The sequence below is a fragment of the Dromiciops gliroides genome, chromosome 6 (genome assembly GCF_019393635.1).
Source record: "Dromiciops gliroides isolate mDroGli1 chromosome 6, mDroGli1.pri, whole genome shotgun sequence".
NCBI lineage: Eukaryota > Metazoa > Chordata > Mammalia > Microbiotheria > Microbiotheriidae > Dromiciops > Dromiciops gliroides.
This window is the reverse complement of record NC_057866.1, coordinates 113,243,329-113,256,506: the sequence shown is the minus strand read 5'-3', so window position 1 is coordinate 113,256,506 and position 13,178 is coordinate 113,243,329. Positions and strand designations below refer to the sequence as shown.

General features: G+C 37.7%; 1 protein-coding gene across 1 annotated transcript in view; it reads right to left on the bottom strand.

Annotated features, from left to right (window-relative positions):
• Window positions 1-4,529: 4,529 nt before the first annotated feature.
• KLB (klotho beta) overlaps window positions 4,530-13,178 on the bottom strand; it is a 41,902-nt gene continuing 33,253 nt past the window's right edge. The window contains 2 exon segments of the mRNA XM_043973501.1: window positions 4,530-7,843; window positions 10,553-11,696. Of these exon segments, the coding sequence (XP_043829436.1) occupies window positions 7,446-7,843; window positions 10,553-11,696 (1,542 nt within the window). The 3' untranslated portion in view covers window positions 4,530-7,445.

Genomic DNA, 13,178 nt, shown 5'->3' with positions numbered 1-13,178 from the left:
ATGTTCTACAGCTTTTTGGAGCCACAGGTAAGAGTTGGGTGAGACAGGGACACCAGAGCAGCCCTGAAAAGGACTTGCAAGTCCTCCCACTAGATATGCTAGACCTCCCTTAACACCCCATACATATAGGTGTTAAGCCCCTATTAATTGCAAGATACTGTGCTAAGTACTTTCTAATATCATTTGATGGTGGGTCTTTTGAGAGAGCCCCCAGGATCTCACAATGGTGCCACCTGAACAATTCCATCTCAATACCTGGGCACCTAAGATCCAGGAGGAATTAAAAAAACAGGCTTTATGTACTCCAGGACACATCCTCATAGCATCTCTGCTGCTAGGAAGGTAGAGACTGAGAGAACAAGATCAGCACTGTTTCTTCTGAATGAACTAAGTTCTGACTCTGCTCTTCCTGAGTCATGGTCAGTACTTCCAGCCCCAAAGCCAATTAGAAGACTTCATCCCATCAAACCTTCAATCACTCATGGACCCAAAGTTTCAGGTGTTGGCATGCAACCAGGCAGGGTTAGCATGCTTCCTTTCCTTCCGAAATGTATTCTTGAAACAAAGGTCTCTTTCCCTTGTACCCTTCCCTTTTCATTGGCAGTAACTCCACCCAGTCATACCTTAATTTCCCAAAGATGGGGCCTTCTACTGATCACAATTCTGAGTCCTCTTTTCTACACAAGTAATCCCTCTTCCCTTTTTCACTTCTTAAAACCCTCAGAACAGATCCCATCCCTACATCCTCTATTTTAGGTAACTCCCTCAATACTTTTTGAAGATGTTAAGATTCTAAAGGGACACTTGTTTCTTATGAAAATGTTACTTCATTAATACATAGCCCTTTCCCAATCCCAAGATCTAAATTCATTCTCAATGAGATGTGAGTGATCCAGGAGGGGCAGCTAGGTGGCACAGTGAATAAAGCACCAACCCTGGATTCAGGAGGACGTGAGTTCAAATTCAGCCTCAGATACTTGACACTAGCTGTGTGACCCTGGGCAAGTCACTTAATCCCCATTGCCCAGCCAAAAAAAAAAGTGATCCATCCTTATTTTGGATAAATCCATGAGAATATGCACCCATTTAGGAGAGGCAGTCCTTACACAATCAAAATCTCAATGGCCTCATCCCTTTTCTTCCCCCTACATCTCCTCAGTGATGTGTTAAAGGAGCCTTTATGTGAGTATCAACTTCTGGAAGAAGGAACTGGTAAATCTGGTACTTGAAAAGTTGTATAAAACGACAGGTTGTCCCAAAAGTCTTAGTGAAGTTTTTTTGTTTTATTTTGTTTTGTTTTTTGCAGAGCAATGAGGGTTAAGTGACTTGCCCAGGGTCACACAGGTAGCAAGTGTCAAGTGTTTGAGGCCGGATTTGAACTCAGGTCCTCCTGAATCCAGGGCTTGTACTTTATCCACTGCGCCATCTAGCTGCCCTTTAGTGAAGTTTTAAGCCTCAACTTCTGAACTATAAATGCTGTAGCATTTTTAAGTCTGTAGACTTCAAAAAATATATTTGAAAATTATTTAAATTGCTTTTGTGAATTTTGAATGATGTTTATAATAAGATAGTCACCCTGATGTGTTGTGCAATAGTTTTTGGATGACATCTCACACCTATTGGATTGATAGAGAAGGTCCTCTTCCATAGCCACCTCATTGTCAAAAAGCCAATTAGATTTTTTTCTTGTGGGGTCACATCAAAAACTCATGTATGCATCAAAACCTCATTCTTTGAATGATCATAAGCCTAGGATGACACATACAATCCTTTCAGTCACTGAGCACAACTTAGGAAAGTTTTTACAAAGTTTGAAAATTGACTAGACCTGTCATAATAGCACAAAATGATGATTATGTTGATGGTTAAGCTTTTTGTAACACTGTAACATTAAATTTTTTTGTAGAATTTATACTTTTGAAGTTATTAAAGCTGAAAGCTGCACAATAACTCTTGGGATACACCCCATATAGTAAAAGCTTGATAAGAACCTTGACTTTATGTTTTGGACTGGGTCTAAAAACATAAATGAATATAACAGTAATAAGGCAATTGTGTGTTTATCTCGAATTATTCTGCAAGTAATTAGGGAAGGAATGTGAAATTAAACAGTCTGAAACAGGATAATTATAATTAATATTTACTTTAGAGAAGACACTGGTTTTCTCAAAATTATGCTGTTTTTTTTCTCTACATGATAGGCAGTTCTTCCTACAAAACAAGGATCTGACTTTAATAATAATTCACATTTACATAGTGCAATAAAGCTTACAGAGCCTCATAATTGTATGAGGTGAATGGTACAAGCCCATTTTTTATATATTTGGAAACTGAGACTTAAAAGTTGAAATGACTTTCTCAATCTCACATAGCTAGTCTAAGAGTCAGGATTCAAGGCCAGGTGTTCTGATTCCAAATCAACATCAGTAACATCTCCATGTGCTAGATTGCTGGCCCAGGAAAATGAGCACTAAGGGAGGATGATTCCCCACCAACATAAGCAATAAACATTGTACAGGCAGTCCTTCAAATGATACATAGATTCCATGATTCTATCCCACAATTTTTACCTCGTGTCCTTCTATTTCAAACAGGAAAAAAAAAGGTTTTAGAGCTTAAAGAGATATTGAGTCAAACCCGGTGAAGGGGCTGGCTATAAATAATGTACACAATTTATTTAGAATAAATTACACCAAAATTAAGCACATTTTATTAACAACAATGCACATGCCTTTTTTCCCAGAGGCTTCTAAACATTAAAGTTGTACTCTAGTACTTTAATGTATATACAACACCTATTGGTGCAAAATTATTATCAAGGTCACTACCTTGAGTGCACAAAATGTAAACACAAGTTACTGACTTCAGAAGGATGTGGTGTTGCATGTTTATAGCAAATAAGCATACAAAAATAACTTGGCATAAAGACCATTTTTCTCATCCACAAAATGAGGGAGCTGCTTGGACTGGATGATGTGAATTCCCCTTTCAGTACTTTATTATGGTCCTACAATTCTCCACTTAACTTCCTTTCCAAATGCAGCATGGTGGCTGATCAGCATCTTAAAACTGTTTTAATGGTTTTGTAATCAACTGATACTTATTGATGGATAATATTGATCATGACTTAAGCAGAAAGTTTTGAACCAAAGACTTGCAGGATAGTGATTGAAATTGGCAAGAATAAGTGGCTGAGTAAATACTGGTACCAGACAAATAGAAAATAGGAAATAGATTGCTTTTTTTTTTTTTCATTTTCAATACAGTAATAAACTTTAAAATAAAAATTTTAAGAAGCAAAGTTTATGTTCAAAATAGTTATATCATGAACTTAGACACAAGTTATACTAAAAGCTGTGCAAAATCTTTAAAGCTAAAAATATTAATTATGAATCTTTTTGTTGCCTACAACTTGAATATGCGGTAGGATATAAGCTCTTTGAAGGCAGGGGCTGTCTCACTTTTGGTACTTGTATCTCTAACCTCTAGTATGGTACCTAGCACAGTGGCACAGAATGGACTTTAATAAGTTATTGTTGAGTGATATTTCCTTCTCGATGACTGGCATATTAGTGGCATGTTATTTGACAGCCTGGGATTTCTTATAGAAAATATACTTAAGCTGTAGCTTAAACCACCAATTAAAAAGTGAAAACTATGTCAACTGCTGCTTACTTCTACCTGGCTTCACAAAAAGGTGCTCAATAATATTTGTTAAATAAGTGAATTTAAGCTCATTTTTGTGAATCTAGGAACTGTCGTCTTATGTGTATTCCTCAGGGGGTGTCACAGTTAGTTCCTTGGGCAAATACTACTTTGATTCGGCCTGTTTTCTTTTTTTATAACATGAGGGAATTAAACTAGGCCCCTTAGGGTTCTTTTAGGTCTAAATCTAAAATCCTATGAGATGATCTCTAAGGTTCCTTTTAATTCTTACATCCTATAATTTTGCATTATGTACTCAATATTTTTTGAGTGAAAATGTCTTGTTGCCAGAAGACTTGACAGTACAATAGAAGGGGCAGGATTAGGAGTCAGAGGACATGAGTTCAAATTCTGATTCTATTACCAATACCTTTTCCAAAAATGTGGGAGTTAGATTAAAAGATGTCTGTAGTTATTTGGAGCTTTAAATTTATAATCCTGTGACTGATTTTTTTTAAAAAAAGTAATCCTTTTTTTTTCTAAACTTAGTTCACCAGTAGTTTTTGGTGCTATGAACAGTCAGTCTCAGACTATAATGTACCTATAGGCTCTAGGGAGAAAATACAGAAAAGTTATGTACCATCTTTTCTACCCATAGAAGCTCAGCAATGCATTCTATATACATGAATTATCTTTGACTCACTCTTAGGTAGCAGCTACAGGGAAGTGAGACTTTTAAAAATAAATTTGACCAATAATCAGCTTTTAAAAAGTTCATTTTCAATATGTTTAATGTGATTGTACATATATAACCTATATCAGATTACTTGCTGTCTTGGAGAGGGAGAGGAGGGAGGGAGAAAAATTTGAAACTAGAAATCTTATAAAAACAAATGTTGAAAATTATCTCTACATGTAACTGGAAAATAATAAAATCCTTTTATGGAAAAAAAAGTGGAGAAAAAATTAATTTCATCAGAGCCAGGTTGTGAGGCATACCAATAAAATCCCTCTTATTACTTTATTGTTATAACATGTTTTTTATTAAACATGATATGTCTCAGTTAAATGAACTATTCTGTTTACCAATCTTACCTCAGAATCAATTTGGGAGTTTCCAACAACTAAATGTAATTTCAAGGAATAAAAATTTTCCAACATTAAAAATATTAATAAAAATGTTTAAAGTACTATCTCAAAAAAAAAGTTCATTTTGACTCAATCAGCCACTTCTTTGAGTACACAAGTGATTTTTATTATATAGACAATTCCTTATCATGGTTAATAGTAACTTAAATGAACTTAATTGCATTCCAAAATTAATGTTTTTGATGTCAGTGGGAGAGTAATTAATATAATCACTTGCCTTTACAAAATCATTTCCTGTCAAGAACCTTTAGACAGAACTGTCCTATGCTTTAATGCAGGGTTCTTAACCTGGAGTTGAGAGGGTCTTTGAACTTAGATGGGGAAAAAAATTACATCTTTATTTTCAATAACTTCTAAATGAAATTTAGCATCTCCTTCAGATATGAATGTAGGCAATGGACCACCATAGTATTAGTACCTGTGACTTTGTCACTAGTATAAATCACAGATATTTTCATATCACATTATAGATATTGGAGATTTCCTAAAATATTGTTTATGCTAATCATCACTTCAAAATTACTGGAGTTATTAGATCTTTTTATTTTTAAATGTTTTATCTTGTTTAATGCATTAATAAAAGATCATTTATATCAAATTTATTTTTAATTTGATGACATTTCAATATAGTGGCTTTCTTTTTTAACACTAAGTATTTTATTTCATGCATTTAAAAACACTTTATTTTGTTCACTAATATTATTTTATTTTGTGCATTTAAATTGTTCTGAGACTTTACCAAAGGCTTTCCCTGACTTCCAAAGGGGTCAATTAAACAGCAAGGTTTACAGCTCCTGATCTAGCAAAACAACTGCAGCTACCGGTAGACAGAGCCAGCATCTCTATGAAGAGCTGGTGTTTAATAAATGCTGACTAAAACTAAGAGTTCACTATTTCTGTGATGTAAACTTAGAGGAAGGAACTATGGGACGGCATAAAGTTAAGGTTTCTGTTAATTTTCCCTCGAATTTAGAGAATGTTAAGAACTTTTGTCTTGGAGGCTGCTTTAGAAAGTGCTCCTTTTTCAACAAAATTCAAACAAAACCTGCTTCACTTCAGTTCCTAGGAGGCGAACTTTGAGGAAAAGAAGGATCTAAGTCAAACAACAGGGTTTGAATACAGATAATTTATCTACATTTTTAATTACCCTACTAGAGTAACAGTTTACTATACTCAGATATTGTGCCTGGTGTCTATACGTGGAGAAAGGACACATTTGAACATGGCTGTAGGAGTTGTATAAGCCAGGGAAAAGGGATCATTTAATAATTTGGGTTTATTTAGGACTAATCTAAATGGTTAAAAAAACCCACTTTACATTTGTATGGTGTTTATAATTTTTCAGAGTGCTTTCTAATCTATTATCATTACTCAACTTGGAAAGACTAGTAAAGCAGGGATTATTACCAACATTTGTCAAAGGAAGAAATTAAGGTGCTTGCCTAAGGTCATATTGGAGTGGTAGACCTAGAATTTAGGTCTCCTCACTTCTAATCCCATAATCTCATATGTAACCAAAGATTCCATGTTTTATATTTTGTAGTCAATGTCCACATAAATTTAGTAGTCAAATGGAGGATTTTGCAAGATTCAGATAATTGACACTGTTTTCTTGTGGGTTTTTTTTTTCCTGGTGGGAAAGACTGTGGGAGGGAGTATTCAGTTTTGGCCAAATTTTGGAAGAACATTAATAAACTGCAGTGCATCCAGCGGGAGGCGACTAAATGTTGCCAAATTTTAGGAATGGTTGAAGGAATTGAGGATGCTTTACCTAGAGAAGACATTGTAGACAAGATAGCTTTCTTGAAGTATTTGAAGGGCTTTCAAGTGGAAGAGAATTGAGATTTGTTTTATTTGTCCCCTAGAACTAGAAACTTTTCAGCTCAGCTTGATGTAAGGAAAGACGGCCTCACAATTAGAGCTATTCAAAAATATATTGGCAGCCTCAAAAGGTAGAGGGCACCCCCTCCCCACCTTGCTTAGTTCTTTTCAAGCAATGGCTGGATAACTACTGGATCTCATTGGACTGGGTAACTTTTGAGTCCCCTTCCAATTCTGAGAAGCTGTGACTGTGAGATTTTAACCTGTAATTAGCTCAAGAACAGTCAGTTTCTTTCCCATATTGTTTCTTTTTTCTACTTATGTTCCTTTTCTTGAGCCTTTTAAGGTATACTCTGACATAAAGACAAAGTACCTTGTGGGAAGTAGGATTTATAAACAGGGTATATTGCTGCCTCTCTGGTTTAAGGAAGAATTAAAAATCTTTGGTATGGAATTGAACCAAGATGCCAATTTTGTGTTTAGGTTCTACTTGAATTGTAACCACCAGCCCACATCTTTGCATTGTAAATGTAGAGTGACCAAAAGGAACTCAGAATTCACAAGACAACTAGGTACCAGCAATTCTACCAGCTTAATGTCTGCTTAGGAGAAGATTTTATCTTCAAACCCCACCACTCTAATTTGTTGACATCAGCTCCTAAGGGAAAATTAATGTGGACCATCCTGCAAAACCATGGTCATTCCCATGGTTACAAGCAATATTCCCGCACTTCTTACACACATTTGTTTCCTGTAACCTATTTGGAATGGGGAAAGTGGAGTGAACTTAAACCTTTGTCTTTTTGAAGGCAGATGGAAATAAGACCAGTTTAGCTGAGGATACTCTTATGATCTTTCTTCAATGGAATCCCAATGTGTTGTTGCAAGTTCTTTGCCTTACAATATTTTTTTCTCTTCCTCTTGTTGAAAATGGTAGCTATTAAAAGTAGGACCAGGGTGGAAAAGAGACAACAACCGAAGAATATCAGTGGTTTCTTCTTCTCAAGAACTAAGCAGAAATTGCACTGTCTGTCACGGTGACTCTCACCACATCCCCAACTGGTATGCTCAGGAGGGAAGCCCCTGCTGCTGATCAGGTTGTTGTAAAACTCTAGGGAGGACTTTGCTTTTAAATCAGATGTAAAGAATCCAAATTTGGGTTTAAATTTTTCTTCTGTCAATTTAAATGCATAATATCCTTTTATCTTGACTTTATCAATTAGGTAAGCTGAAAAAGAGAGATTGGAATACATGTCAGTAAAGCATACCACTTTTTTAAAAAATAGAGAGAGCATGTAAACGCCTGCTTTAGGAGAATATAAATTTCCATCAGGGCAGGTTCAGTTTTGTGCTTCTGCATCTCCGGCACTAGCACAGTGCCTAGCACTTAAATAAATGCTTGATGACTAATTGATATGGATAGGAGATGTACTTTCCTTTAAACAAATACGCCATAGTCAGAATCACCAAAGGACTGATCCAACACCCTTTTGACATAATAATAAGCGACAATTCATATAGCTTTGAGGTTTACAAAATGTTTTGGGATTTACAGTACAGTAGAGAGGACACTGTACTGTCTCTAGAATTAGAGGACCATGGCGCATATCTTTCCTCAGTTTCTTATTATCTCTGTGACCTTGGGCACATCACTTCCCTTCCCTGGGCTTCTGGGTTGTTGGGTTTTTTTAACTGAAAATGAGGGGAGTTGGACTTGATAGTTTCTGAGGTCCCTTCCCACTCTAAATCTACTTATTCTGCTCCATAAGGTCACAGACTATCAAGTTTGGGAGAGAACTCAGAGGTTATCTAGTTCAATTTGTACCAGAACAAAAATCAGTATGTGTTCATCCAGGCTCTACTTGAGGACTTGTAGTAATGGGGGACTCACTACGTATACTTTTAGAGCATCCAGTCCACTTTTAGACAGCTGTAATGGCTTCGGCAGTTTTCCTTAATGTATTATGTCTCTAGGTCGCTCAGTATCTTGGTTGCCTGCCTCTGGAGGGACTCTGGTCTGTCAGTGTCCTCTCTAAAATATGGTGTTCAGAGATGAACACAGTAATCTAGATGTAGTCTGGTAGGGCAGACCCCTTTTATTGGACACTGTGCTTCTGGACTCATAAAGAGTTTGGACTATACTAAAATTAGTTTTCCAATTTAATGCCCAAGTTTTAGGTCAAAAAGTTGCAATTTCCAGGTGACAAGATCATTCTACACTGAAATGCCAAAGCACCAGATAGAGGGAATTGATCTTCCCCACAATTTTTCCTAGAACAATTATTCTCTTTTTCTCCTTTGCACTAATTACAGTCTACTTTTGTCAAACATTTTCAATACGTCATATCTGCCATGTTGGACGATAAACCTCAATTGGGTAGGCGTTTGTTAAATTGCTAAGAAGGGCAAAATGAAAAATTGCCCCTGGTCCTCAAGGAGCTTATATTTTACTGAGGGAGAAGCATGTCATAGAAAATAAATTTTTGATAACTTGAGAAAGAAAAGAGCACTAAAAACTGATGGGAATTAGGAAAAGCTTCCTCTAGTAGGTGGCACAAGAGCTAGAGAAAGCTTGAAATTCTAAGGGTCATAGTTGAGTGGGTGCATTCCAGGAACAAGGTGATGGCTACCCTGGAGATGGAAGCTGGAATGTCAAGGTCACAGCAAGCAGTTGATGAGGGTCATGACCATGTTCTTTTCTGGTTTTGTAGAAAATGCCATCTTTAATTGATGCCTCTACTTTCTCTCCTCTCATTCTCTTAATTTCTTACTACATGGCTGCTAATCTCATCATTCCACTGAAACTGCTTTCTCAAGAGTTACCTTGTTGTTTAGTTGTTGGTCAGTCATATCCCATTCTTTGTTACTCCTTTTGGGGTTTTCTTGGCAAAGATACAAGAGTGGTTTGCCATTTCCTTCTCCAGCTCATTTTACAGATGAGGAAACTGAGGCAAACAGGGTAAAGTGACTTGCCCAAGGTCACAAAACTAGAAAGTGTCTGAGGCCATATTTGAACTCAGAGAGATGAGTCTTTCTGATGCCAGGCCCAGTGCTTTATACACTGCACCACCTAGCTCTCAAGAGTTACCAGTGATTCCTTATTTGCCAAATTTAATGGCCTTTTCTTGGGGCGGCTAGGTGGGGCGAGAGTGAGGAATCATCTCTTGTCATTTCTTTTTGTCTAGTCATCTCTATCTCTTGGCTCCACGCATTTTCTTTGGCTGTCCCCCATGCCTGTAAAGCTCTTCCTCCCAAATCCCACCACTAGCTTCTCTGACTTCCTTTAAGCCCCAACTAAAATCTCATCTACAGGAAGCCTTTCCCAACTCCTCTTAATTCCAGTGCCTTCTCTCTATTAGTTATTTCCTATTTATCCTGTATCTAACTTCTCTCTATGTACCTGTCTGTTGCCTCCACCATTAGATTGTGAGCTCCCTGAGGGCAGGAATTTTTGCCTTTATTTGTGTCCCTAGCACCCAGCACCACGCCTGGCTCATAGTAGGTGCTTAATGTTGATTGAATGAACTGAACTGAATTGAATTCTGGAATGTGCTTGAAACTAGTTTGGCAATATCTGACCCAGGAATTCTAACAGTCTTCAGTTATGGTGTCATAGAGATGAATGAAGTGAAAAGACTTGGATTCAAGTTGTAGTTCTGCCATCGTATATCAATACAAACACTTGACGTATTTATTACATCAGGTTGTTTTGGGCATCAACTTAAATGTATATAATGCATTTTATAAATTGGAAAATGATCAATGTAAATGTCAGTTGTTGGTCTTACTTGCTGAGTCATTTCTATTCTAGTAGGCCTAGGATTTCTTACAGCTATCTTCTTCTATTCTTCCCTATTCATTCTTTTAGTCATTGCTGTCTAAACCCAGAATGTTCTAGGCCCCTTGCATCCTCTCTGCCCTCCTTCCCTGGGATTACCTTTTAAAACTTCCTGGATGTATTTTTCTAAGTAGTATTTTCGGAGTTCATCATTTTCCAGGGACTGGTCATCAATCCCATTGGATGTGATGTAGACATCTACATCACCATAATTTTTATGGATCCAGTTGAGAATCTTTCGCACTCCCCATGGCATCACTGCCTGGCGGGTTGGGGAGCTCAAGCAGGTGATGTCCTGCAGAAACTGGACATCTCGGTCAGAATCATACTGACTGCCATTCTGCTGCTCATGGATGACGAATCTTGTGGTAAAGTGATTTAGAGCAAAGAAGTCAGCGGAACCTTTGAGAAGCTTCCTTTCGTCCTCTGTGAAGTGAGGGAGCACAGAGCTGGAGAGCCCCTGCCTGTTCTTGAAGCCAATGTACTCCTTCATTGCTTCTGGGTAGTCTCCTGTCTTGAAAATAGGTTCTGCAAACCATGCAATCTCAAACTGGAGAAATCGCTCTGCTGCTTTCAAGTGGGAGTCAGCAAAAGGATTGGCAGGCTCAGCCCAGTCTGCATGAAGAGACAGAGACACTGCCCCATGCTGAGAGAGTCTATATTGGCTATCATAGACATGCCAGACCAGGGCATGGGCAATCAGCAAATTGTGAGCTGCCCTGTATGTGTCGTTGCTGCTATTGTTGTATATGTCACTCAATCTGTTGGGTTCATTGATTGTGATCCAGAGCTTTACCAAATCTCCAAGTTCCTGAAAACAGAGGTTTGCATAGTCCTGAAAAGCACGAACAGTTGACTGGTTTAGCCATCCTCCATTCTGGAGCAAAGGTGCAGGGAGACCTAAGTAAGCGTGAGTTGGATAGTATAAAGTGACCATTGATGAAATGTTGAGTTTCAGCACCTCGCTGATCACACATCTGTAATACCTAAGAACTTGTCGGTTAACCCCAGACATGTCTCCATTGGGCAGAATTAAGGACCAGTCCAGGGCAAACCTATAGTGTGTGATTTTCATTTTTGCCAACAATTCAAGTTGTTTTTTGATGCTGACAAAATCTGTGCATTGAGCAGCTCTTGTTTTTATTGTCACTCCTTCTATTCGGTGTAGCAATCCATTGCCAGAAACATTCCAAGAGTATAAGTGAGGGTCGTTGAACTGTGGTGAAGAAGCTACTGACTCAGCCTGTGAAATGCAAGAAATACATTCAGATGAGGCAAAGAAGCTCTTCTATAAACCTAGAAGGAAAAGTCCATGACTTTATTTTTGTCTCTAACTGAAACCTGGGAAAGAATTTATGATGCTTATCTTGACCTATATCCTCAGGCTTTTCATTTTCATGAGACCAGTAGAAATGAACCTAAGTTCTTGACATTTTCTTTTTTTTAAAAAATTAACAGCCATTCCATTAGGGAATGGGCCCATTCTCTTGAGAATGTAAATAAAGACCTTTGAAAAAAAATAACAAAAATCCTCAACCTCCATAACCCCCAACTGAAAAAGGAAGAAAAACAAAACCCTTGTAACAAATATATATAGTCAAACAAAACAAACTCTTTCACTGGCCATATCCAAAAAAACCTACTTTTTGATTTGCACTCTGACTCCATCACCTCCCTGTTAAGTGGGTAGCGTGACTCTTGACATTTCCTAGGGAAACTGGAAAATGCAGACATGGAACCACTCCCTGGATCTGATTTAGGGAACAGACTGCTGTTTCCACTAGAAATCACAGAGTAGCTGTTCCTAGGTTACTATCTCCCCATTCTCAAATATTTTTCTCCATTTTCATTTGCCTCATCTAATGTTGCTGTGATCTAGGCTAAGACAAAATCAGGCATTTGGCTTCTTGCCCTGATTTAAAAGTTGTTAAAAATTTTAAAAACAAACAAGCAGGGGCAGCTAGGTGGCGCAGTGGATAGAGCACCAGCCCTGGAGTCAGGAGTACCTAAATTCAAATCCAGCCTCAGACACTTAACACTAGCTGTGTGACCCTGGGCAAGTCACTTAACCCTCATTGCCTCACTAAAAACAAACAAACAAACAAAACAAACAGGCAAATAATTCTAGAAAGCTACCATAGGATGAGATTATAAAACTGGTTCATCATAAATTTCAATATAGGTAAAGGGTGTGGAAATGCTTGCAGAAGCAGGTATGGATATAGTGCTGGCACAGTGGATATAGTGCTGACTTCAAGTCAGGAAGACCTGAATTTAGATTCTTCCTGGAAACTCAGCTGCTGGGCCACCCTAGGTAGTTTCCCCATCTGTAAAATGGGAATAATAGTACTTATTTTACAGGATTGTTATGGGGTTAACAAGAGATGATAATCAGGGCAGCTAGATGGTGCAGTGGATAGAGCACCAGCCCTGAAGTCAGGAGTACCTGAGTTCAAATCCGGCCTCAGACACTTAACACTTACTAGCTGTGTGACCCTGGGCAAGACACTTTTAACCCCAATTGCCTCACTAAAAAAAAAAAAAATCCTCTAAAAAAAGAGATGATAATCACATAAAATGCCCTATAAACCTTAAAGCACTACCAATTTTTTTCCATAAAAGGATTTTATTATTTTCCAGTTACATGTAGAGATGGTTTTCAACATTTGTTTTTATAATATTTCTAGTTTTTCAAATTTTTCTCCTTCCCCCCGCTCCTTCTGCC